The 27,427-nt window shown below is 39.9% G+C and overlaps 3 protein-coding genes across 4 annotated transcripts; 2 read left to right on the top strand and 1 right to left on the bottom strand.

Annotated features, from left to right (window-relative positions):
- Window positions 1–7,871: 7,871 nt before the first annotated feature.
- Window positions 7,872–11,505, top strand: LOC131691356 (NAD kinase 2, mitochondrial). 2 transcript variants are annotated; one of them, XM_058977676.1, is made up of 6 exons: window positions 7,872–8,080; window positions 8,346–8,563; window positions 9,876–10,507; window positions 10,571–10,639; window positions 10,693–11,092; window positions 11,192–11,505. In XM_058977676.1, exons 2-6 carry the CDS (start codon window positions 8,527–8,529, stop codon window positions 11,293–11,295), a joined length of 1,242 nt encoding a protein of 413 aa, XP_058833659.1. In that variant the 5' UTR covers window positions 7,872–8,080; window positions 8,346–8,526; the 3' UTR covers window positions 11,296–11,505. The 2 variants fall into 2 exon arrangements, with proteins under 2 accessions (XP_058833659.1, XP_058833660.1); XM_058977677.1 differs by having other exon boundaries at window positions 7,872–8,379; window positions 8,434–8,563.
- A 6,201-nt stretch (window positions 11,506–17,706) lies between these two features.
- LOC131690288 (diacylglycerol kinase epsilon) lies at window positions 17,707–21,340 on the bottom strand. Its single transcript, XM_058975945.1, has 4 exons — window positions 20,456–21,340; window positions 19,854–20,395; window positions 19,626–19,791; window positions 17,707–19,568 (listed from the first exon to the last, which is right to left on the bottom strand). Exons 1-4 carry the CDS (start codon window positions 21,072–21,074, stop codon window positions 19,285–19,287), a joined length of 1,611 nt encoding a protein of 536 aa, XP_058831928.1. The 5' UTR covers window positions 21,075–21,340; the 3' UTR covers window positions 17,707–19,284.
- A 3,559-nt stretch (window positions 21,341–24,899) lies between these two features.
- Window positions 24,900–26,701, top strand: LOC131690430 (probable basic-leucine zipper transcription factor O). The gene is made up of 3 exons (XM_058976178.1): window positions 24,900–25,097; window positions 25,167–25,728; window positions 25,784–26,701. The coding sequence occupies exons 1-3, from the start codon at window positions 25,058–25,060 to the stop codon at window positions 26,397–26,399; spliced, it is 1,218 nt and encodes a 405-aa protein (XP_058832161.1). The 5' UTR covers window positions 24,900–25,057; the 3' UTR covers window positions 26,400–26,701.
- The last annotated feature ends 726 nt before the right edge of the window (window positions 26,702–27,427 follow it).

Here is a 27,427-nt window from a genome sequence, read left to right as displayed (position 1 = left end):
GTTCTCAAAGCTACACTGTAAATGAAATCTCAAAACTTAATCTGCCAGACGCGCCATCTAGGCTTCACTATTGGTATAAGTTACCCATAGAAAATCCTCCCGATTTTCCCAAAGATTCGGCTTGAGTCGGCACAATCGGCCGACTATGCCACCAATTAATCGGTCGATTGTTGCACCGACTCTTATGGGAGTTTAACATGGGAGTCTGCCGACGCGACAACCGATTAAATATGACCGACGAAATTTGTTAAAATCGGTCTATAATTCACCCTATTAAATCGGGCGATTACCCAGTGAGCAAATTTTCTGGCAGAGACCGCTCTGCTAGATTTCTGTAAGTCTTGGTTTGGCAGCCCTGTCAGATTTATGTGCGTATCCTGTCGCTCGCGTTTTCTGGCAACCTTTGACAGGAACCGAGCAAAACTCTGACATAACTCGGACATAAACTGTGCAAAGATCCTAGCAATTGGGTCATTAAGTTATATATAGTTCTCCGTTCCATTCGATAAATTTTAGGTCTAATATGCATAATACAAAATTATTTTAAAAAAATCGTTGTAATACGTAAAAACGACCTATCAAGACAACACCCAAAATGAAAAAAAACTATATGCATTGGATGGTGTTTATGTCAAATGAAAATAACCCTGCGGGAAAACCGGGAAAACATGTATTAATTTTTTCTGACAAGGCATCATTTGTCGTGAAATTCGATATGTCAAATGCTTCTGATAGTGTCAAATCCAGACTGTCAACATATTTGTTTATTTTAAATTTTAATATTTTTTATACGTTTCCTAAGTTGGAAAAAAATGTAGCAATCACGAAAATCAGCTTTATCGATGTATGTAATAATTTTTTTTTTCCTCTCATTTAATGACCCAATTCCTACCTGGTAGAATTTAGCACGAATCGAGCAAAACATCTGACAAAGATGTGGCAGGAAACGTGCAGAGATCTTGGCCGTGCATTTCTGGCTGAATTCTGGATAAAAGTGAGCAGCATCGGTTGGTTTAAGGTTGCACAGAGAATGCATAAAATCCGCAAACGAAAAAAGCAGTTTTTTTCCGCACCGTATGTCAGATCTTCATAAAAATCAATCAGCAGTACAGTAACAACATACGCTGATTGATTTTTATGAAGATCTGACATACGGTGCGGGAAAAAACTGCTTTTTTCGTTTGCGAATTTACGCATTCTCTGTGCAACCTTAACCGCTTCTGTCAGAAACGGTTGTTGCATTTGAGCGAATTCGCCCAGTCAAAATGGGCAAGTTGCTGGCTAACGGGGGGCTATTTGCCAACTCGGACGCGCTAATTGCCCTTCAATTTGCCAGCAAATTGCTGACAGTTAGGGGGCTATTTCAAATGCAATATTTGGGCGATTTGCCGCCGTATTTTTTTTTTGTCGCCCAACCCGCCCTTAAGGCTAGTTTACAGTTCGGGAAATGGATCGCGGGATTTCACACGGGATTTGCGTCGGGATTTGATCAGGGAAAATTTCCCGCCGAGATCTCTCCAAACTGTCAAACCAAAAACTCTGCTGCTTCTTAAAAATACAAACAGTATCCAACTTGCAGCAAATCGCAAACCTTCTAAAAATACTATTTTCCCCGTCGGAAACAATTTGTGTTGAATTGTTCCCGGCCGGATTTCTGTGTGGAGAGTTTTAAAATCCCGTGATGTTTCCCGCGGTTGGGTTTACACTTCAGGAAAACTGTCATTTTTGTGTAGACTCATTTCCCGTCACGGGATTTGAAATCCCGAGCTCCATTTAAAATACACAGGGACCCAAATCCCGTGACACGTTTTCCGAACTGTAAACTAGCCTTTAAGTCGCCCACGGAACGCGCCATTTAATCATCCTTAATTGCCTAATATGAAAATTAAAAATAATGCTTATTTTCGGAGACATTATCTACTCACATATACTTACCAGTATACTAGGTAATCACCACCAAATTATAGGAAGAATCAATGGTGAAATTGCTATTGCACTTCAAAATTTATCACAATCTGACATTCATTAAGATTTTAGTTCAGAGTACATACACACGATTCCACAATTTCTCACATTCGTTGGCTAAATGAAGTGCACTAGACAAACAAAGCACAAGTGAAAACACACCAATTGTTCAAAAAACAATTTTAAGCTTGAACCAAATTCAAATTTGTATTTGCTTGAACCAAACATGAACTGCCATGTTTGGAAAACGCGAAAAACAACCAAGTCCATTTCAGGCGCCAGAAAATTTGTCTAAGTATCGAAATTGCCTTTAAATCGCATTCGCAAATTGCATTTGTTCCGAGGGGCAATTAGCACAGGCGAGTTGAGTCAAATGTCAAACTTTTTAAATCGCCTGACCATGTTCGTACGCATTTTTTTTTTGACAGGGCGCACAGTGGCGGGTCTTCAAACAAAAGTCGGACAAAACCTCAAATATTACCTAATTTGGCTGAAAATCACAATTTAAGCTAATTTTGAGGTGCTGAGTTCATTTTTGATGTCAAAAGTCGTAAAATATTGAATGAATTTTTCCACACAGTGTCATTGAACCTTTCTCATAACTATGATCCCATTTTCGTGATAGATTTTCCGTTACTGTTCACCAATGTGAGCAATATCATAAAAATGAAGAACAATACTTTAAATCTATTGTATAACGTGTTGGTTTACTGTAGATTGTCTAACTATTTTACACAAAAAATCCTGCGCCTCCATATCAGCAACAAAGCTTCAAAATCTCCTTAAACCTTTTTGCGCACCTAGGCGCAGAACGAGACCATGATATTCGGAAAGTAGAGGTTATTTACCATAGAATGTATACTATGTGACCGTTCCGAAATGATTCCGAAATTTGTTCAGAATACATTAGTGAAAAAAGTATTTTTGATCTGACCACCTCAAACATATTTGAACTAAAAAGTCATAGTTTCAAGCAAATTTACTTAAATTATTTTATTCACTAACAAAGTTCTTTCGTACCTCTACACAATGAAACTAGTTGTTCTAAAATCGGACCAAAATCAAAAGTGCAGCATGCATTTGAAGTGAACAGAGCAATGGTGGTTTCGGAAATGAAAATCATTAAAAAGTCCGGACTTTGATACGTTTAAACTCATGTTAAAAATCGTGTTCTTATCCAATGATCATAATATTTTTAATATACATCATTCAATACATGATAAATTTAGGAAAAATAGAAAATATCAATATTTTAAAAAAAATTTTTGAGGTTTTGGCCAGCCTCCAGCCACTGTGGGGCGTTGCCAGAGTTCTCGCACAAAATGCTCGCAGAAACTCTGCCAGCATCAATTTCGCTTTGCTCAACTTTCTGATTGCTACGTTGGAGCAATCTAAGAGCAGATCACTCTAGGAATGTGTAATAAATTTTGCATCAAATTAAAAAAAAAATTCAATTTCCATGTTTGTATCAACTTTGCATTTCCTCGCAGAAAGTTTTGTTCAACAAACGTTCTACGCTGATCCACTTTGTTCGACATTTTGTCACAGACTAACAGACATAACACTATGAGGGAATTCCCTCAAAAAACATCGATCCGGCAATTTTCCCAAAACACTAGCTCCACCATTTATTCACGGTCCCAAGCACTCATTTGCTGGTGGGTTACCCGACAGATTTGGGAACAATTTTTCACTAGAGGTCTATTTCCCATATGCTTGCTCATATGTCATTGGCGCCTCATTAGGGATTTTTAGGGGTGTGCGGGTTAAGGCATTTTCTGATGCAGATTGGTGCCGTGTGTTAATATATCAATCCTTTTTCCATTTTTAAGCCTGAAACTATCGAAAAAAAACATTTTTTAATTTGTTTCCTTTTACGAAAACAACACATCCAAACCCATGCGACTTGCACGACTCCATAGGTTGCCTTATCAGATCTACCATAGTTTGCAGATTAAATTTGGGATGGCAGGCTGCTAGCGGATAGCAAAAGTACCAGATCATGCTGTGTGGGGTGCTGTCCCGGTTAACAATGAGGCGAACGAGATATTTGCAGATACGTCATTTAGTAGGACAACTATCAGTTTGTTGGCTGAATTAAATTTGTTTTTTTTTTTAATTTAAAAATCAGAAAAGAATAATTAAGGTTTCAAAATGATATGAGTGTACTCGTAAGGACACCCGCTATCAATTCATATGAAAAACTAACACAATTTTTCCAAATTAAAGATCGCCATTGCAAACGTGGCTACAGTCCCAACTTCAAATATATTAAAAATGACCGTTAAAGCGTGCAAGGCATTGTTTTCGAGTGTTATGTCTGTTAGTCTGTGATTTTGTTGAATGTAGGGCAAGTTTTCTGTAGGGTTTTGACGTCTTACACGCAACGCAAAATACATTGCACGCATCGCAAAATACAATATGAATTTGTATTTTGATAGAAAGAAATGCATTTTATTTCGCTGATTTTCCAAAATGCATCACAAGTGATCTGCCCCTTGTGCGCATTGCTATTTTCGTTGCGTTGCCTTGTGACGCTGATTTTGGCGGATTGCACACTGACTTCATCATGTTTGACTGCTGATTATCTAATAAGAGTTGCTTAGGAAATGGTAAGTAGGAATTCATACCAATCCGACCCATATTAAAACCTCAACAGCATGATGGCCATCATTGCCGGCCGCCCCCATCTCCAACGTTCACGGGGAAGGATAAAGGATAAGGTAGACAGGAAGTGTTGATGCTCCACCTACTTAACGGAAGGACGACGATTCATCAGACTCTTCCATGGGTGTCGCGGAGTTGGTAGTTTGGAAGGGTATTAGGTCTAGGATTCGCTCCAAGCAAGCGATGCGACTTGTAAAGGATATTTTATTAGGTAGTTGTTTAGTTAGAGTGCACGATCACTCGAAAAAGAGAAGATCTTGTTTAGTTTTACTCTGGGCAGCCGGCTACCGAGAGTATACTATGTTCCCTAAACAAAAGCAATTTGAACTCCACAAAACCGACCGTGGGAGTATTGCCTAGAAAAGCTAATCTTATCTGCGTAATGGGCCGGATCACTATTCATTGCAACAGTATTTGGACAGAATTCGCTACTTCTTCTCAACGATATATTTATTGGCTTGAAAACTACCGTGTGATAACACATTATACAGGCAAAAATAGCGCGAGATGTTATAAATCAAGGAAAGTATTTCTTATTTTCCACAAATATTCCACAATATTCCACAAACAATCCGTTGTGAAATACAAGTATACGTGCGATAATAACGAACACTGAAGGGAAATATAAAGGACTATTAACCTCATGCACGGGCTTGTTAGCAATAACGGAGCTTGAAATTAGGTTCATAAAAACAGACGCGGCGAATTTTCAATACGTATTAACCCGTGATCATAGATACTAGTCAGATCAGTCGTATTGGGGCTAATTTCCGATCAACTATTCATTTTTACGGCAATGTTTTCTCGGCTAGATCTGTTCGCACCCTCTCATTCTGCTACTATCGGCAGAAGGCTGATAGCACCCAGTCGTCGCCGGTCTAAGGACCAAATGTCATCAATAGATTTAGACTCGCGTGGAGGCATGAGATAGGAAACTTGTGAGAATTTTGTTATCCCATCGTTTCACGACCCCTTGTGCGCAATGCTATTTTCCATGCGAAAATAAATCGAAATATTGGCGCAATCAATTTGACACTACAATTTTGATTTGTTTTGCGTTCAATGTTTAAATGGCGCTTCCACGGGTGACAGATTAAAATAAATATTTTTCAAATGGTTAATCGCGAACGTATGAGTGATAAAAGCGCTACTATCTCCATGTATTTACGCCACACTCAAGCATATTGTATCCCATTACTTTGACATGTGTATACCCGGTACAATATGTGTCAAACTAATAAGCTTAGCATATGTAAGAGCGAGAATAAACCATCAGTGTTAACAGCGGTATGCGATCTCTAGTAGTTATAATCTCTTTTGAACGTATCGAATTAAACGTACTTCCGCAATTCAAGACTCAGTATTCTATTTTTGTTTTCTTCGAATAAATATTTACGATAAGTTCCCATAGAAACAGGTAAACTAGGTTCAATAATTCTATTATGTTCGAATATTTACGTATTTACAAGGAATCAGCGATGCGAAGCAGAATTACGAGGAGGAATTCCTATCAGAATTTGGGAAAGAAACAGGTATGGTTGAATGCAGCTCATTGGAATATGATCCGTTCATAGAGGATGAGGAGAAAGAAGAGGAAGAGGAGAAGTAGGAGAATGCTTCTCGATCAAAAAGTAGCCTTGACAAATGATTTAGAAGTTGTCGAAACGGAGTCGACCATATACTCACTTAAAGGTGTGTTTTACCAGCGCCACTTCCGCAACCAATTTCGACCCAGGGAAATTTATACTCAACCTTGAATTCAAGATACTAACATTTAAGTTGAATTTACCTAATTTTGAGTATACCCACAACTCAAAAGTACCTTGCTCCACGGAAGAGTAAGTCGAATCTCTCGTTTTGTTGTTGACAACACTAATAAGTACGAAAGCAATGCACAACTTGAAAGCAAGCCCGGATATAATTTTACAATAGCATTTACCCTACAAGCAATCATAAAACAATAAATATTATAGTTGTTTCAACATTGTTCGATGCCAAGTTCTCACAGTAGATTTACAATAAAATTTCATGTAACAATAAATTTCGCTGTTCAGCAAAAAACTGATACAGTGCATTCACATTAAATTTTACTGTTTTCGAGAAAAAATGTATGGAGAAAAAATGATTTTTTTAATGTTAAGATACATAACCACCCCCCTTTTTCACTGTAAAAGCAAATACAAATATGTTGCAATAATTTGTATTTGGTAAAAGTCTATTTTACATTGAAATTTACTGTAAAAACGTTAAAGTTTATAGTTTTTGTATTGTAGCAAAACACTAAAACTTATTGTAAATTATTGTAAAATTACTGTACTGTCACAGTGAAAATCATGGTTTTGTTACTGTACATTTCTATTCGGGAGTTAAAAGAACTTATTCTTTGGGTTGTTTTATTTTCCGTGTGCATTGACCATTGTATGAAATGCCTTAACCTCACAAATTTGACAAGTGCTGGTCCTTTTGTTTAGTTTGGAGTCAACAAATTTGAATTCCATTGAAATAAGCTTAGTGCTAATAAGTAATTACCAAGAAAAACTACTTACCGATTCAGAGAACACTAGAAGTAATTGATAAACAAATAATTAGTTCACTTATTAGATCTTTCATATACATTTTCGCACAGTAGGGAATAGTACAATTTAATTGTAAGGCGCTCTAGAGAACATTTATACTTCTAAAAACATGATTCGCTATATATTTTAAATGCTTCATTTTGAGAATACGAATAATCTCTAAGTTCAAAATGTAATCAACAGGACCACCACCTGTCACATTTAATGCATGACGTCACTGTGCAGTAACCAATTATGATCTTTTTCCATATACACGCAAACGAAAAACTACCTAAAATTGAGTACTTTTGACTCAAACTCTTTGCGGGTATCGTGCAGGAAGGTAAAATTAGGTAAACCGTGTTGAAGGTAGTTTCCATTTAACTACAGCAAAAATCATAACTCAAACATGAGTTCAATTTAGTGACAACACTAAAAAGTGTGAACGCGATGCACAACTCAAAAGTACCTAAATTTAAGTTAAAAGAACTTATTCTGTGGGTTGTTCTATTTTTGTGTGTAGGAATTGTGAAAGATATCGATTTTTTTGAACCAATAAAATCGATGTTGTCAAACATCGAACCGAAAAGATTAATAAATCGAAAAGATGCAAAAAATCGATTTTTAGAGAAAAACTCGATTTTGAATAAATCGCATCAACATCGCCCATTCCTAATGGTGATAAATCGATTCATGTTTGTTTTTATCAGCGACAGCTAGAATTACGCACTTCAATTCATTTGAAAGTACCTACATATTTGATTAAATTAAATAAATAAGATGTAGATGTGAATCTGTTATTAGCATACTAAATAATATCCGGATATAGAAATGTGTCAGTAACACAAAAGGACTATCGAAACTGTCTTTCGGATGGTATACTAATATCTCCGGTAAGTGCCGGCTTATCACCATATGTACAAAGATTAAATGAAAGACATTATTGAAACTCGAACGTACCAACTGTGAGCGGAACTCCAAGCAGGGGTGATAAGAAACGGGAGCAAAGTACCAAGCAACAGCCTCTAATTTAGTCTTGTCGAGTTCGTCACACAGTGCAGATCATTTCACTCCGGTGCGGAACAACGAACCACACAGAATCCTTATCAGTTTAGTTCAATTTCTCTGGTGTTCACCTAAGTTTTCACTATCCGATAGAGAATGTAATCTAATCATCGCGTGAACGTAGCTTGTGAGTCGAAAGCCTTATCAAATATTCAAATACTGAACTGGAAACTCCCAATAGAAAATAATCTGCCGTCTTAGGCTTCAACTGGCGGGTTGCCTCAAAAAGAAAAACGGACAATTGCTGGCAATCTTTCATGAACCCGAATCTTCAATGTATAAGGCAATTCACTTGGGACGGACAGTTGCAGGTAAGTTGTGTTGGTTACTAAAGTAACATTAGTAAAAATATCTAGGATTAAAAATAGATTTTCTTTTTTCGCTAATGTACAAAACACAAAAATAAAACATTTTTAGACATTTGACAAGCCAGTTACCAGATGTTAGATCCTATATAGATATCACAGAAATCAATATATTCCATCATTGTGTCTAATTGCAATGATGGGTAAAATAATATAATGGAAAATTTTGGTCGAGACTACAGAAATAAAAAGTAGGCCATTGTACAACGTTCGTACATTTACAGGGAAGTTCTACCACTTACTTGCGCTTGATTGCGGCTGCATTAAGCGCAAAGTTGCTTGTTAATCACAGAAAGAAGAAAATATGCGCTGCAACAACTCGTGATTAACCGCGTTAAATCTTCAAAACCTCGACTCTCGAGGCTCTTATAATCTATAATCACAATGTGCGAAACGTAATCACGTGTGTTCAGGCGCAATAACGATTCGCAATTCCACCAAAGTTGGTTTTCACTAACTGCGCGCAAATAAAAAAAAATGCGAGAATTATGACGATTTTGAATCTTTCTTATCTATCTTTGTTTTGTTGATGAGTGGAATTTTTCGGTACTCGTTACCATTTGCAATGGACATTTTTGTGTGGTGCTTGAGGTTGTCGTAGGTTTGTTGTGTACACATGGGGGCTCGTCTTCGCGCAGAACGTTTTGCGTCTCGTTTTTATTTGTTTCTGTCAAAGGTGTAGAGCCCATCTTCACCATGTTTGAATATACGTTAAATACAACGAGATGTCTCAAATAGTATAAAGTGAAAGGCACTCACTTCGGTCAAACGCGAGTAGCCATTCTACATTGCACCAAGATAGAAGCCACCCAACTAATAGGAAACATGCAAAAGTGATTCACTTTTTGTTTTGCTTGAAATGGGCAGACCACCATATGTGCACTCATTTCCTTGTTTAATCGATGTGCTGTTTTATATATTACTAAGAGGCATCCCTACGATTCATATCAGACCAATGACCTTAACAGACCTTAACACTCCAAAGAGCAGTGGGTAATCTAAAATAGTAGGTTTGTTCCTTATTTGCTTGCTTACACCCGGAAGCTATTTTTTTTTGTGTACACTTCGGATTGTTACGAGGGGCAAAAAGAACGAAATTTGCTCCGAAATAATTCCAATTTCTCCGGGCACTGCAACTTTTTGAATAAATCTCGCATGAGGCATACATCGCCGCAATAGTACCTACTGGCAAATTAGTTGCTATACCATAGCATTTCATCTTTTTTGTTCAAAATTCGTCCTATTCTTCCATTTGCAGGTTGTAATAATGTCATTCGTAAAAATATTGAGTCACGCCAGTTCGGGGCCAATTCGAAAGCAAAGCTACGTCGCGTGCTGGTCGTATCGAAGCTAACTCGGCTAGAGTTCGAGAAAACCCGCGACGGTGCCCTGAGCGATGAAAAACTTGAGCAGAAAATACGCATCCGCGGTTCGGATTACGATGCGATGAAATACTACCACCACTTGCACAAGGATGTGGAAGAAGATGTGGTCGAATCGTTCCGCAGAGAAGGTATTGAAGTGAAAGTGGTCAATCGGTTGACCATCAACAAGGGAATTCTACGTTGGGCTGATATGGTTGTACCGATCGGGGGTGATGGGACATTTCTGTTGGCAGCCGGCAGGGCTAGTCCATTCATGCTGGATAAAGGCAAAAAGACTCCGGTGGTGGGCTTCAATTCAGATCCGAGACGGTCCGAGGGACGGTTGATGCTACCCAAATACTATTCGACAAACGTTAGCGAGGCAGTGAAACGCATCTTGGCGGGAAATTTCACTTGGATGCAACGATCGAGAATAAGAATAACGTTGGTTGGGAACACGACTACGGAGAGACCGCCACCGATTGATTTGCATGAATACAACGTATCGCCAGTGGAGCACGAAGAGGTTATTGGACTTTTTTTTTATTTTTATTTGCGTGACATTAAATGTTCTTTATTCGTCACGTAGGTTATTGGACGAAATGGTACCGAGTATAAAAGCAGCAATCGAATTCTGCCATACTTAGCTTTAAACGAGGTAAGAAAATCAATTTTTCTGCAAAATATCTAAATGAAAATAAATGTTTACAGGTGTTCATCGGGGAAATGCTTTCTGCTAGAGTATCTCATCTCCACTTGCGAGTAGATAAATCGGACGTAGTCACTAAAACTAAGAGCTCTGGACTGTGTGTTAGCACTGGCACTGGTTCCACTTCATGGCTGACAAGCATGAACCGTCTGTCGACCAGCAACGTGCGGGATCTAATAAATATTATTAAACGGAACTCAGATGCGGCTGCTTTAAACGGTATCGATCCGGAAACGATATCGGAGGAATATAATCGTAATCTGGTCTTCCCAGCCGATGATCCGCGATTGTGCTATTCTATACGGGAACAAATCTGTATTGGAGTTTGGCCCAATCCTAAGGGGCTGGAATCGCGAGATTTTGCTAAGGAGATTACAGTCAAGTCCAGATGTATTGATGCAAGTAAGTTGTATAGGTGTTTAAGGATAAGCATAGATTTCTTTTTGTCGCCTATAAAATTGGCGGTTGCATGAAATGGTTTGTTTTTTTTTTATCCACTAGGCCTAGTGATAGACGGTAGTATTGCGTACAACTTCAACGACGGAGCGGAAGCGCTGCTTGAGGTCCATCCGGAGGACGCGTTGCTGACCATTGTAATGGACTGAGAAAGGAAAACCTGTAATGTTTTTCACGATATTTTTTAGAAGTTTAGGAATAAAAAGTGAGAATTGAAAGATAGAAACCGTGCACTGTATAAATTTAGATGCAAAGCATAATCTGCACTATAACTTTTATTAAGCTAATTTGTTTAGAAGCTTTTCAAAGCATGTTTTGTATGAGAGCGCATTTATTTATAATAATAAAAATAGTTAAAGATGTCAAAACTGTTTTTTGCTGTACTAAAAAGTAGCACACAACAAACTCATATCTTAAGCTTCAAACAGAATACTCCATCATTGGCATTGTCATCAGGCCCTTTTGAAAAGTATGCTCTGAACAATGTATTGTGCAATATTTTTGCAATATTGGACCATATTAACCAGGGTCGTAGCGTGGACCTCTGGCGTCCTTGGCGTCATTCCAGTTTTGTTCCCCTTTGCTGTTTATTATGGCTTTCTTTTTCAACTATACTGCCCATAACAGCATAAGAGTCCCATGTTGAAAAACACCAAGTCGAGAAAAACGCTGTTCAAGATTGTCCCATCCATTGAGCCAAATGGATGGGACAACCATGTTTTGGTATTTTTTTTTATATTTTCTGAACAGACCCGGTAATCTTATTTGTGCAGTGTGATTCAGTGGTGATACAGAATACAATCCAATGGATAACTCATTTTCGACAAAAATCCACATGGGACTCTTATGCGTTTATGGGCAGTATACTTTCGAACAATTTATTTTATTTAATATTGTTGGCGGGGTCGTGCCTGCGCAGCTAATATAACATTGTTGAAAGTTGTGGTATTTGTCAACGTTAGCAGCGAATTCAGGGTTACCAAATTGGCTGAGAGCAAACTAAGGGGACGTCGTTTTTTGGACAATATACGGGTCAGTGGTGGAAGTTTCGCCTTGATACGATCAGTAAACAGTGGTGCTAGATGGAGGACGAGAACAAAAAAATGATCCTGCATACGCCCTCGTCGAAACCACGTTTCTGCAGGCTCCATGACAAAAAATTTATCTGGCACAAGGCTTCCAGCAAATTTAAGTATGTTTTCGCCAATAAATTTTCCAGAAAATGATGATCTGGCAAGGAATTTGCAACTGGGAACTTAAAACCAAGCTGATCCCTAAGAAAGCGATTGACTCGAAGCGGTATAAGGATATAAATACATAAGTATTTGGACAAAGGTATACTACCTTTCACAAAAGCCCAATGAAGGTGTGGATAGATTTTGCAAGCTGCTATTACAGCCTGCTCGAAACACTATAACGGTATCGACTTGGTATTTTTGCACAGTCTTTTTTTCAAGAGTTGTTCTACTAGAGCTGTACACACCAAAATTTGGTTGTCGATTTCAGCAAAATTTTGCTGAATTTTCATCAGCTGAAAGTTTCAGCAATACAAGATGCCAAAAAATCGGCAACTTGAATTGAACCTGTTTGACAGATTCGCTTTGCTGAAAATTCAGTAATTCAAATTGTCAAATTGACAGCACAGTGCTGAATTCTCAGTATTCCGGGCTGGATTGCGCTGTCAATTTGACAATTTGAATTACTGAATTTTCAGCAAAGCAAATCTGTCAAACCGATTCATGTCAAATTGCAAATATTTCGGCATCTTGTATTGCTGAAACTTCCAGCTGATGGGTTTTCCTGAGAGAGACTTACCGTTTATTGACCCATTTCTTTGCATATACCGGTCAGCAGCCGCGCTGTCATCGAGGGGTTCAACCTACAAGCATTAACACCTTATTGAATCGGAGCGAACGCCTGTTGGATCTTGTTCTTGCAAATCATACTGCTTTACTAGTCACTACCGTGTCCTCGCCCATCGAACCTTTAATTGATCTTGATGCTGATCACTCTGCTCTTACTGTTACCTATAGTATGCCCACTAGAGTGACTCGACATAAGACATTTTTCAGTACAGCACTTTTTGAGTTCCTTTTGTGGTCCCAAATGCATGTGCAAAATTTGGGAGCGGTCTATTGCTTTCCGGAATTGCGCATTGCGTTTAAAGTTTGTATGGGATTTTATATGGGGAAATCAATTATTCTGCATTTACGTTAAAAAAGATTGCCTTTTTGCTGAATATGAAAAACCAGCTTTATAAAGCTATAGCTCAAACCTTGGTTAACAACTTTGTTGAAGACGGTAACTATCCACGAGTTTTCAAAAAAAAGCTTTAACGATTTTAAAACTTATGGCTCAATCCAAATGCAAACATTAATTATTTCTTCCAACACTGCCTGTACACCACCGACACCGATACTTTAAACTTAAATAAATGGGAATATAGCCATCGCAGATACTTGGTATCTGAAGTTAGATCGGAAACATAACAAAGCAACAAACTCAACAAATGGCAACAAAGGAAGACTCACCACCAACAAAAGAAACAGCAACGCTGCACCATCAAACACACACAAAGCTAGAGAAAAAGCGCCCTCCCCTGCGCCGGCCCTGTCCGGGGTAGTACCGACCACTGTTAACGAGCCTCCGGCGATTGTTGGTGCAGGGGACCCGGCCCCGGGTAAGCCGCAACTCATTTCCACCTAACCACAACCAGATACTCGCCTCCAAACTTTTTACCAAACGCCCCCGTGAAGTGTCGGACGAGCTAAACGTTCGCAAACCCCTTGCCATACCCCAAGCGGTCACTGGAAGTGCAGTCCGCCGGTCCATGCCAAAAACCTACCAAAACTCTCAAATCGCCCATCCGAAACTGTCAGAGCCCTGATGGAGTACGGGCAATTGCTGACGAACCTCCAGCAGCTGCTTGTGCGGGGACCCGGCTCCCTCCTCTTCTCGGGTAAGTCATGACTCCTAACCATGAGCAAATGGTCGCCCCCGAACCGCTTTCAGGCAGTCAGTTGTATCGCTCCTTTAGCCAGCCCACAGGGCAAGGAACGCGGGAAAAACGGCCTCAGCATAATGCAGAACAATGAATGACAGGCATGACGCTAAAGGACTGATTCAACGTTTATCAATTCCGATCGCCGGATGCCCCTGGAATCCGATGAGATTCCACACGAAGCAATAGTTCGCTAATCCCACCTACGAGGACCTCTTGCCACACCAACGGCAGACACTGGAAGGGCGATCCGTCAGCCCCCTATATACCAACAAATGCATAGCCGTCCTAAACGTAACACTCTTAGAACCGTCGGCAGCTCGTCCGCTAACTGTAGGAAGAAAACCTTAACTGCACCGGCCCTGTCCGGTGTAGTACCGACCACAGACGACGAGCGTTCGGCGGCTGCTGGTGCAGGGGGCCTGGCTCGCTACCGGGTAAGTCGAACCATATTATCTCCGAACCACGGCCAGATAGTCGTCTCTCAACTTTTTTCAAACAGCACACCAGTTGGTCCATCCAGCGCTTACTCCGGACCATCATCAGATAGCGAGCACCCCAATTACCCAGTCGGCTCACCCGATGCACTTCGTTGCCGGATGCTGATGTCCCTGGCTACACAATGAAACATCAACGGACTGGCAGCCAACCTCGAAGTCCAAGCATACATGGTCGGTGTTAAGTCAGACAGGACTAAGTGACAAAATATTGATTTCGAGAAAAAACGGGTTTAAAGTTTGAATTGCAGCATCCTCTACGTTATAATTGGAAATTATTTTTTTCCATAATTCTTGTTTATGGCTACATATTTCAAATCTGTCAAAAGTTAAATGTAGCTGAAGAAATTTTTTATCCAGTATTGTCATTATCTCATTTTTTGATGTTTTGCGACTTAGTCCGCTCTGACTTAACACCGACCACATGATCTTCGATTCCGACCCTATCTGCCTGGCACTTCAGGAGACCTGCCGCGAACCAGGGTCGGATCCGGCACGCTGGCTTGGCAATCGCTATACTAATACTAAACAAGTGATATCGCAGTCAGGGCCGACATCGTCTCAACCCGCGTATAGTTGTTAACTGAATTAATTGTCTCCGCTAGATGAATCAATTATCCCCTCACCGTCGTCTCGTTGTCTGTCACCCGAAGAATGAGGCTGTCGAAGAGGGAGACGTCGTCGTTCTAAATAACGAAAACGATACATTCCTCCTCGGCCATCCACCTCAGTATTGTTTCAAGGTCCATCGTCGGAAACTGCGGCTGGACCTTAGTCAGGGACACTGCTGGAAGCGACAATTTCCCAATAGTAACATCCCTCTACGAAAGAGTGGACTGGTCTGCCTTCGACGATCATTTGAGCTTCACCTTCGACAGCTGTGGAGACGGGTAAACGCGCTCAGTGGTAGGCAGAACCGCTAACGGAGCGACCATCGCTGACACACTAGAAATCGCAAATTTGATCGGAGCACACTTCGAAACCCTCTCAGCCAACAAGGCACTTCACCCGGACTTCGGGATGCGCAGAGCCGGCATCACCAACCATCTTTTCCCACGACTCCAGTCAGAAGTCAACAAACCGTACTTGCCGGCCGAACTCACAGATACCCTCAGCGTCGCTTGCTATAGTTCAGCAGGACTGGATCGGATCGGTTACCCTATGTTAAGACATCTACCACCCGAGGGCAACAGAGCGCTTCTTTAATGCGACTTGGTTCCCCGAAGAGTGGAGAATCGCCAACATCGTTCCTGTCCCAAAAACAAGCCACAACAACCGCACACTAAGTGACTTCCGGCCAATCAGTCTACTCTCGTGCATAGCCAAAACAATCGAGAGGATCGTAAAGAGGAGATTAGTCATCCTGCTCGCAGAATGCGAGAAATCGGCTAATCCGAGTAATCTGCTCACGCCACCCCAAATGCAATCGAAGGATGGTTCTTAGAGTGAGTTACAATCGCACTTTCTATGGAATAGATCTGTCAAGCCGTAACTGCACTGAAGTGGTAAACATATAGCTCCACTCTACTACGGAACCGTTCGTCTGGCGGATGGACTTCTACCCATCACCACAGCAGAAGTGACATGCGTGGAAGCAGTTATTTTGAGAAAAGCACTCGGATTCCTGGAAAAATCCTTCGGATCTGAATGCCGATTGCTCTCCACGGCCGAATCTCTATTCTCGACGTTCGGCGATCGACCTCTACTACGACCCCACCCTTGCACGTCTCCATCGCCTGACCCCTCGTGCCTAGAACGACTCCGGCCCCAACTTGGACCTTAGCCTTGCCAGGTTCCTACAGCATCCTTGCAAAATTTCATCAGCTGGTGAACACGAGGTATCCTAACCACTTAAAAATATTCACTAGCGGCTCGAAACTGGGTGAGGGAGTAGGAGCCGGAGTCAGCAGCATAGGAGGGGGCCCCTCCCTTCGTCTGCTCCCAACCCTACTGCTCAGTGTTCTTGGCGGAGGTAGCTGCTATCGCAGTCGCCATGTACAAACGCCCAGCGCACACACCGACGGCCGTCTTCTCCGACTCCTTGGCACTCTTACATGCAGGCCATAGAAAATCGCAGCGATTCGTTCATCACCATCTGCTGGGTTCTTGGGCACAGCGGAATCAATGGCAATACGAATGCCGACCGCCTGGCAGCGATTGGTCGGATATCACTACCGGTCGAGACACACTTAAAAAATTAAAAGCTCGTTCGTTTTTTGGAACGACCGCACGAACCGGAGGGAACAAGCGGTTCTCTCGCACCTCCGTGTGGCCCACCCACGGACCATCCACGCTCATACGATCACCAAAGTTAATGCGTTTGGGCACCTCAGATGAAACCACGACCTCCCTTCCTGCATCAAGGACACGCTGTCCAACGATCCTGGAAGAGAGGAGGCACTCATCTCGTTCCTAAAGGACCTTCCACCACAACCAACTAGGGCGTTGGGGAGATTCCCTGCTACCCGAAGGGAATCCTCCTGCGGCACCGCGTTCCACTATCGAACGGATTATTGAACTGTTGTGTTGCCGCACTATGGCAGCATTGCTGGGAGGCGAGACTATAACCATGAGAACCACTAGAAACTGCGCTTAAGGAAGAGTGCTGTCACCCCTTCTGTGGTTGCTGGCAGTAAACAAACTACTAAATGAACTGGAAGGTCTGGGATTCGAAGTATCTGATTTTGCAGACAACAGTGTCATCACTGTTATGAGCGAAGATGATTCTACGATTTCGGATCGTACCGAAGCTGCTCTAAACAAGACATGGCGTTGAAGTAAAAGAAAAAAAGTGCAGTGAAGTTCAAACAGAACATATGCAACAAGCCAACCCTGTTCTGCCGTGATCCGCATAACAGTCCCATTTGCAGGTGGGACGGTTATGCGTATCACAGCAGTGTAGGGATGATTAAATCATGGGAAAAAATCCTGTTGGCACCGATTACCGTTGACCACGCCAAGCCATTCAGATTATATGAATCTAGTTTGTAAGGATGACAATTTCAAGTTGTGGGCCTCTTGCAAGCTCAAATGTGATATCGAACGGAAAACAAACATCAATGCACATATTATATATCTTTATTTCAATTTGGTATATTTGGACTTAAGCGCATTTGACACATATAATGAGTAAATTTTAAATATTTTTATGACGTACACATACTCGAAAAAATCTTCCCAAAATGCTTTATTAAAAATGCATAATAAATAGAACAGCTTTAAACCTGCAATCACTATAAAGTACACGTTGAAACCCCCATAAATTACAACTATTTATTTTAATTCGATCGGTAAAAGTAATTTCTAACAAAAATAATGCAAAAAAAACATACAATTACAAAAAATGGCCACCCCTCATTGGTGAATAAGCCGAGATTGGAAAAGACGTGTTCTAATTTCAAGTACATCATTGCAAACAATCATGAGGTATATAAATTCACGCAAACTACTTCGCTACTAGTAGCTCGGGAGTGAAATGACGGTCATCATAGCTGGCGAAAAAATTTCACTTATACGTTATAAATTTTTTGTGTGAACATGAAAACTCTGCATAACAAAAATTTCCCAACAGCTTCAGACTTACATTCATAATGAAAAAAGATAAAAAACTTTCTGGATTTTGATCGAGAACCTTTAGAGGTTTTAATTCTTATGGATTAAAAAATATTTCAAGTCACGTTTGCCAATAATTCAAGAACACTGGTAGCAAACATACTCACTTGGCGGGCCTGATTAGATTTCATACATGAGATTTTTTGGAGGATTTTTAAACGAGATATTTGCATATATCGACTCTTATGAATAACTTACACCTAGTTTATATATAAGTTATAGTCAATATCGTTAATTATAAATCTATCTTATGGCTCTAGGATGCCGAATCATACAGTTGGAAATATCGTTCTGAATGCGTGGAATATATAAAAAACAAGATTGACAAAGCATTTACAAAATTGTCACGTGAAGGGCGATCACGAAACTCAACCAAATGTTTCTCTTCTTTCAAGTTTGCTGTTTTATTGCGAACAATAGCGAATCGATTAGAAGATTCGTGAAAAAATGTTGACATTCATATGGAAAATCCGGTACTCTAAACAATCAGGAATCGGTTAACGTTGATATTCCTTATTTGGCAAGCAATATGTACCCGTGGAAAGTAAATTGATATTTTGATTCAGGTGCCGTCAACAATGAAATTTAGAAAACCGAATGCCTCCTGAAATTGCATTTTTTTTTAATATTTTTTAAGCAACACAATAAAAAACACAATTATGAACGGATTCTGCTGCATATCACTATTTTGAGAACGTGCTGGAATGGCAGTATAATTTGTCAATTCAGCCATGATAAAGCGGAAACAACCATAGAGCATAATCTCAAAAAGACAACAATACAACACAGTAGCGTTAGTAAAATAGTTCAAAATCACAATTCCATGAAATCATGGTACCCATTATTGTCCATAGCAAAATATGATATGACAGATCTGAAAAAACAAGCGATTGTGGATCTTTTCCCACCGCCCTTATTGAGAATTGCGACAATAGAAATGCTCTTCAGTTTCCTTCGATATGATTCGACTTGCGAAAGACAGACAGAGAGAGAGAGAGCACTTATCTGGTAACTATACTTACTCGTATTCACTGGCACGTATTGCGAAGCATGGTGGCCTGACCGCAATGATTAATGGTAATATCACAGGGCGATTGCATCCACGGTTCACCATCCGCCTGCACCGGAAGTGTGTTGTAAATTTGCAACTTCACACTGCGGGCTTGCCCCAGTCGGACTGGTTTACTCAATCCAACCTGTAGCTGGGCGATGTGAAAAGATGAAACTACACCAAACACTTCCAAGATTCCATCCGAAATGCTGTGTGTTTCGCGAATGTTACCTCCGTGGTTCGGCGAGTCGCGACTCATTTCTAAAAGGTAAGAATTGTTAATATGCGGAAAAACTAGCGAAGCATAATATACTTTACCCCAAAGTTTGACACCGGCGCCCCAAGAATCGATATTAAGTACGACGATTGACTGCAATTCCGGTAGATCGATTTTTACATCGTCTAAAAACAGTTCAATTTTCTTCTCCAAGTCAACACAATCCTGCTGAACCACCTGGTGCGTTCCAAAGCAGAGGTACAAAGCCTGAACACGAGCACGAAATCTGTTTTTAGAATCAATAATCAACAATATTTGGAAAAAATTACCTTATTAATAAATCTGCTACTGAAGAGATACAGCGAGCTTTCTCGAGCCTTGTGGAAATTCAAAGTAACCAACGCGTCCACTCCTATGCTAAAATAATTATAAACGAACACACTTCGTCTATAATGGAATCGGGGCACGTGGAATCTCCCATGGTGATGCACAGCGATTTCCATCAACCAACGATCCAATTTTACAGGTTGTGCCTTTTGAACCATACGCAAGTACTCTATGGGATTGAACACATCCGGGCCTTCAGAGCCCCAACCGAGAACGCGTGACAGGTCGTTACCAGTTCCCAGCGGTAGAATTGCCACCTCTGGTTGAGGTTCAACTCGCATCTGCAAAATTGTGTTCAATACCCAATCGACGGTTCCATCACCTCCAGCTACCAGAATCCTACAAGTTGCGGGAGCTGCAAAGATCGCCCACTGTAGCGCTTCCTGAGGACCATGGGATAATTCCAACACTTGCAACGGATGTAAAATTCCTCTCAATTGAGCAACTATTTCCGGAGATCCGCTACTGCCGGATTTCGAATTTGCTAAAATAACAGGGGAAAAGCATGAGATCTGTATTACAGCATAACACCTTTCAAACTTACCAATTACAATCAACGGCTTCCACTGGTCCTTCCATTCCGGTGGAACAATACCGGTTAAATGAACCTTCAGTGCTCCCTTACTGCGAGAGGCCAAAACACACTTTGGAGGAAAAATCATGTCTTTGAACTCCCCAAAATCACATAGACTTCCGGATATCTCGCTAAAACATTTATCGTGAGCCGCTCGCTGGCACCAGGCACAACGCTGCCCGTATAATCCCGGCTCGCTGATCTGGTCTACATCCACCGAGCAGACGCAACATTCCGATCCAAGTGGGACATTTCCCTTCACCCAAAGGTGACGACTCTCTCGTCCATCATCCGCCCGGGTACGAATCCGAAGCTCCTTACAACGGAACTCCACATCTGCCTTACGAACGCAACCATTATCGGAACATACACCGCAATTTTCACAAAATAATCCATTCGATGACATCAATATTTCGCATATCGAACAGAAGCAGGATCGATTCAACAGCTTCACGGACTTCCACGCATGACGCCGTTTTCCGTCGGGAATGTATACTACGTCTTCTTTGAGAAGAAATCGACCCGCGAGCCAGACTCCTCCTAGAACAGCGAAAATCCCCAGAAACAAATTGAACGTACATTCCAGCATATTTGCTGTTCGTTTGACACTTTCGTCGTCCTTAACACGTATCGCCCACACAAACTAGTGTTTACTTCGGGCGCAAACAATACTATTAACTACTTTCTAATTCCATAAACTACGATGTTTATGCTTCTAGTTATCAGCAATGTCGAAACACCTGGAAGTTCCTTCTGATGCTAAGGAATGCTGCTGAAAAAAAAAACACTTTGAACTCACAGAACTACTTATACAGTATTGCATAGCTGCTCAAGATAATGGAAATTGTTTTTAAAATATTTCGACGTCAACATTTCATAAGGCATTATATACAATATGCTCATGTTGAGAAAATGGCGTCTGAAAAATTACCTCGTACTTTATATTCCCATTTATGAACAGGAGCTTGATTTAAGGACTAAACAACTCAATGCCGTGTTAAATTACCCATTTTTTCCGAATAATATAACAGATTTATTAAAAAAAATTGTATTTTGAACGTTTTTTGTAGATAAATGTTTTGGTCCCTTTTGAAACATCGCACTGGTTTTGTGCCCTCTCCCATAATCCCTTTTCGGCGAGACGTTAGCTTATAGTGCGTGCGGGTGAGCCCTTTTGTTTACAGCAAATGATTATGTGACGTTTATTTTGATCCCTTTCTTGGTGTTGCGATGTTTTTGTTCCCTTTTCAAGTATAGTCTTTTTCGTTAAGAAAAGGGCCCATAAACAAATTTTTCCGTTTTGTTGTTTGGTGTTTATGAGCCGTTAATTTTTGAGGGGAAGTGAAAGGGAACATAAGCAAAACAAGTTATTTTGCTTATGTGCCTTTTCGATAATCCATTATTTCCCCAACAGCCAGGTTTCAGAATCGGCTTATTTAAGGTATGTATAAAGCTTTGTTAGTGTCCATTTGAAGGAAGTATTAACCGGAATTGTTTACGTTTTGTTTATCGGCCCATTTGAAATGTTCTCGTCGATTTTATTATAACCAATCGACGTATACGACGTATATTTATAAACCCAAAAGTACCGTTGATGCGCAAAAACTGCATATCAGCTGCATTGTTTATGATTTGCAGGGTTGAAATCGAGTGAAATTTTATGAACGTGTTCCTAAGAGTGCGTTCCACACGGCATAAAATTATTGTAAAATTTAAGCACCGTGATAGCGGGCAGATGGCACGATGATGAGACATTGGACATACTGCATGAAGATTGGTTAATTTTCGAGAACTTCTGATTTTTCACAAAAATTAGGTATTTTAGAAGGGAAAAACTTCATGAATGAGGAAAAAACTAAAAACATGCGCAGTGGATATTAATTTCTATTCGAAAACTTATCGTTTGTACACACAAATTTGAGAACATTTTCAAATAGCAATTCGATCGTGAACCGACAAATGGGCGAAATTAACAAATGTACACAAACAGAGATTTGATTAATATCTGAAAGAGGAGTAAAAATACTTTATAAAAAATATAAAAACTCATTTATAAATATTTCACACTTCATGAAAATCAATAAAAAACAAAACGGCGGATCCGACTTTCGACTGTAAACAAAAAGCCAGGCGGGTTACGCCTCTGCATTTCTAAGGTAGTGTATACAGGCGAAATTGACAGCATCATTGTTTACAAGGTCCGTAAACAGAATCGCCCTAAACAAAAACCAAGTGCTTGTTACGCCCAGGAAGAATAACAAATTTTCCCCTCCAGCGAGCACGGCGAAAGCCACATTTGATTTTTGTTTTTTGGCGACACTGCAGGGCGAAATTGAGAGTCGTCAAAACAAGAGGGCGACTCAAAAATGGCCTAATCAACATTTCATAACAACACTCGGCGAAATAATCTGTTTTCAATTTTATCAACGAAAACGTTATTATATAAAACATTTTAGTTATGCTTCCGAAAACTAGTATTGTTTCAAAGTGTTTCAATACATTTGAAGGCGCAGTATGCAAACACTGTTAAAATACGATTTAATTTTCTGAACCGAATTTTCAAAGCTATTTTTCTCGATTCGATATCATTGCGACTTCGGCCCTTTGGTCGATTCATGATCGAATTGACGATTGGATAATGGTGTCTGTTTTGGTTACGCTTTATCTATTTTTTTTTTTGCAAAAAAAACATTCGAGGTATGAATATTAATAATCCGGAAGCAGCACCTAACCTCTAATTCAACGAGAACATTTAAAATAAGCACATAAACCAAACGTAAACAATTCCGCATAATACATACTTCAAATGGACACAAACAAGGTTTATACGTCGTTGTTTATACACAACTTAAATAAGCTGATTCTGAAACCTTATTGTTCGCAAAATAATAGAAAAAAAGCAAAATAATTTGATTTGTTTATGTTTCCTTTCACTTCCCTCTCAAAAATTAACGGTCCATACACTCCAAACAACAAAACGGAAAAATTTATTCATGGGCCCTTTACTTAATGAAAAAGACTATATTTGAAAAGCGTCTAAAAATATTCCAACACCGAGAGAGGGATCAAAATAAACATCATATATTCATTTGCTGTAAACAAAAGGGCTCATCCGCATGAATTATAGGCTAACGTCTCGCCGAAAAGAATTTATAGAAGAGGGCACAAAGCTAGTTAAATGTTTCAAAAGAACCAAAAAAAAAAGCAAAAAAACAATGCAATTTTATAAATTAATTTGGTATATTATTAGCAAAAAAAATGACTAATTTAATGCGCCATTATGTTATTTGATTCTTATATCATGCTATTGTTCATAAATGGAAATATAAAATATAAATCATTTTCTCAACATCAGCTAATTGTATGATTATCAAATGTTGACGTCAAATTATTTAAAATACATTCGCTAATTGAAATGTATTGGAGCACAAATAAATAAGCAATTAAGTAATTGTTGGAATTTTCAGGTGTCGACCACCCCAACTTCTTATGAAACCCAAAAAGTTGCAAAATTTTCAAATCTTCAAGCAATTTATGCAAATCTTCACCATTGCTCATGCACTTAAAAATTAAATTAAAATATAACGCCTGCCCTTTATTGCGCACTTTCCTCCAACCTGAACTCCACACTTTTAAAGTGCGAGTGCTCAAACTGCTACTAAAAACTGCGAGCTGTCAAAACACATGTGGTCGGTGTTAAGTCATACCGGACTAAGTCGCAAACCTTAAAAAAATGAGATAATGACAACACTGGATAAAGAATTTCTTCAGCTACATTCAACTTTTGCCAGATTTGAAATATGTTACCATAAACAAGAATTAGGGCAAAAAATAATTTGCAATTATAACGTAGAGGATGCTGCGATTCAAACTTTAAACCCGTTTTTCTCGAAATCAATATTTTGTCACTTAGTCCGGTCTGACTTAACACCGACCATGTATAAGTGGTATAGATGGTACTTTCATAGACAGACCAGTCGAACTATCTAGTCTATGAGAAGAATTTAATAGAAGGATAGTAAATGCGCAGTGCGGTTAGAATCCAGTTTTTAGTGCCACAAACAATATAATCAACACAAGAATATTGAGATATCTGACGTTTAAAATACGCACACTGAGATCTCGCATTTTTATACTACCGCCCACCCCTTAAGCCCAGAAGCGGTTTGTTTTCCTCCCATTTCACCGTGTAAACGATTTGTTTTCCTCCCAATTCAAACGTCAGAACGGCACAATACCAACACAGCTGGATAAGTCAATACTATCATTTGACTGATACCATTATTGATAAATAGTTGGCGCGACGAGCGGATAAGCTCCAAATAATAAGACGAACTGCTATGAACGTGTCCCAGTTATGATTTGACGAATCTTTTTGTCGCACACTCGACTCGACGAACATCAACGATTTTGCGCTTCATTTTGCTCCTGACTAGTCCTGATCGAATACACGTTTCCGTTGCACATTATTCTTGGTAAAGTGCCTGGGTTGCTTGTGGTGTTGAATATTGGTGAGATTAAACTTAAAAAAAGCTACCAACGGTTTGAAATTTTACGCTAAGTTGTGTAAAAATGAGTTCCAAACTTGAAAAAGTCCTGAATATCTCTCTCGGTATGGATATTGGTGCATACTATTTATTCAAACTAGTGTTCATGGATTCGCCTATGTGTTTATTTTCAGAGGACTATATCGCAGAGAAGGGAATCGTCAGCAGTATTCGTTCTTCACCCAGCACATCGACCGACGTGGGATATTTTAAACGCCAGCTGCGTTCGGAAAATGAAGATGATGAGAATGATGAAGATATGTTTGTCGAGGACCGCAACGGAATGGACGTAACATCATTACACAGCCAGGAATCCTTGGGTGGCGATAGTAGTATACAATCAGGGAATGTTGAAATGAAAATTCCAATGATACAGGTAGATTCTGGTTCTGTAGAAAGCGTTCGCACTTTTGTAACCGAGGAGCATAAGCGAGGAATTAGGCATATGCCGTCGCAACAATGGCGCCTGCAAAGACAAAATCAGGTTTCAAAGAAACCTGCTGGATTACCACCGCTAATGTCGGTGAAGGCAGTTTTCGATCAGAATACCGACCGTCTTATTGCCTCGCTCGGTGACAACGCCAAGTTTAACAATGCAGACGCTCGTAATCGTATTAATCAACGGCTGACTCACCCCAGGAAGCAAAATAATTTTCATTATAACAATTTCAATAACAATAGGCGACATCGGAATAAGTAAGACGTATTTCTGGTCTTAATTTTGCTGTAATAGTCATTTCATTTTTTTCAGTCGTAATCGGAACCAATACGGAAGAAACCCAAATATGGTTCCAAGTTTCAACCCGTCGGTGGAAAAAATCGAACATCGAGCCAATGCTCAATTGAACATCAACCAGGCGAGAGATTTGCGTTCATTTATTTCGCCACCTTCGTCCTATCAGTCTCAGGAAGTTGTGTCGGGTCCCATTGGACCTTGGAATAATTCAAATGCTTTTGGGCAGCCACAGCTGGTAACCTTTGCCGATATGTTAAATCGGATCGGTCAAGCGTCAACGGTTCAGGATCGCGACACTTTCACAGATGTTATTCGCAACGTAATGCGCAACCAACAACAACAGCAACAATCTGCGTTGATGCCGACAATGAATGCGGAGAATTTCTCCCAGATGACATCGAACGAACTAATGCCGTTCGCAGCTCAAACGCTGCTCAATCACATATCCACTGTTCATCAAAACTTTGGACCCAAGTACGATATGAAGGTGCAGAAGGAAATTCACACTCTTCAGGGTAAAACGATGTTCTACCGGTCGTCCGGAGTCGTTAGCACAGACGGGGCGGGCCTCCCCGATGAACGGGTTAAACCGGTTACGACCGACTTGAGCATGAATATGCGCTTTAGTTAGGATGGATCTGTGGTAACTTTTGATGGTTTGTGGTGGTTGACGACTTTCTATGTTAAATATGAATCGCTTTCAGTAATTGCGAATCTGTTGATTATTTGTTTTGTTTCTTATAACTTTTTCAGACAATAGCGTAGGCTATTATTAGGTATAACATTGTTTCTCGATAAAACTTTAGGTAAAAATACCTATATCTGAATGTAATTTCTTTATCTCAATGCTGCTGAATTCCGAGCCTTCGAATATCCCTTAAAATAAAACATGTTTCTAAAGAGTGTATGGAATAAATGTAATTCAATAAATTAGTTCATACAGTTCTTTTGCATTGCGAGCCTCACCACAACATGAATACGAAAGCGGATCATCATGCATTATACCGAATTTTATTTCAGTTTAGTTTTTGTTTCACAGGAGCTGATTGCTCTAGATCGGTCGTCAAATGGTGAGATGCCATCCCGATCAGAAACACATGAAAACATTTTAAAACTATTTTGCGCTGTTACTTATTAGAAATTTAGATTTGTAACAGCTTACCATGAAAATTGTATTCTTTATAATCTTGTTATTGCATTCTGATTAGGATAGTTCTCACAAGTCTCCTGTCCTATGGCTCCACGCGAGTCTAAGTCTATTGATGACATTTGGTCCAGCCTTCTGTCGATAGCAGCAGAAGGAGAGGGTGCAAACAGATCTAGTAGAGAAAACACTACCGTTAAACAGGAATAGCTCATCGGACATGAGTCCCAACAAGATCTTAATCTGACTAGTATCGATGATTACGGGCCAATACGTACAGAAAATTCACCGCGTCTGTTTCTATGAATCAACTTTTTAAATTCCGTCATTGCTAACAAATCACTGCATCCGGTTATCATCACCTGTACTTCCCTTGAATGGTCTTTACTATCGCTCGTATATGCAAATGATTTTACAAACAATCCGATATGAAAATAGAAAAAGTTTCCTTGATTTAAAACGTTTCGCTCTGTATATTAGTCTGTATTATGTGTTATCACTCGGTGATAACTAAC

This window comes from Topomyia yanbarensis, chromosome 3 (assembly GCF_030247195.1).
Source record: "Topomyia yanbarensis strain Yona2022 chromosome 3, ASM3024719v1, whole genome shotgun sequence".
NCBI classification, from domain to species: Eukaryota; Metazoa; Arthropoda; class Insecta; order Diptera; family Culicidae; genus Topomyia; species Topomyia yanbarensis.
Note: the sequence above shows the minus strand (reverse complement) of the source record. Positions and strands in the feature narration are given on the sequence as shown.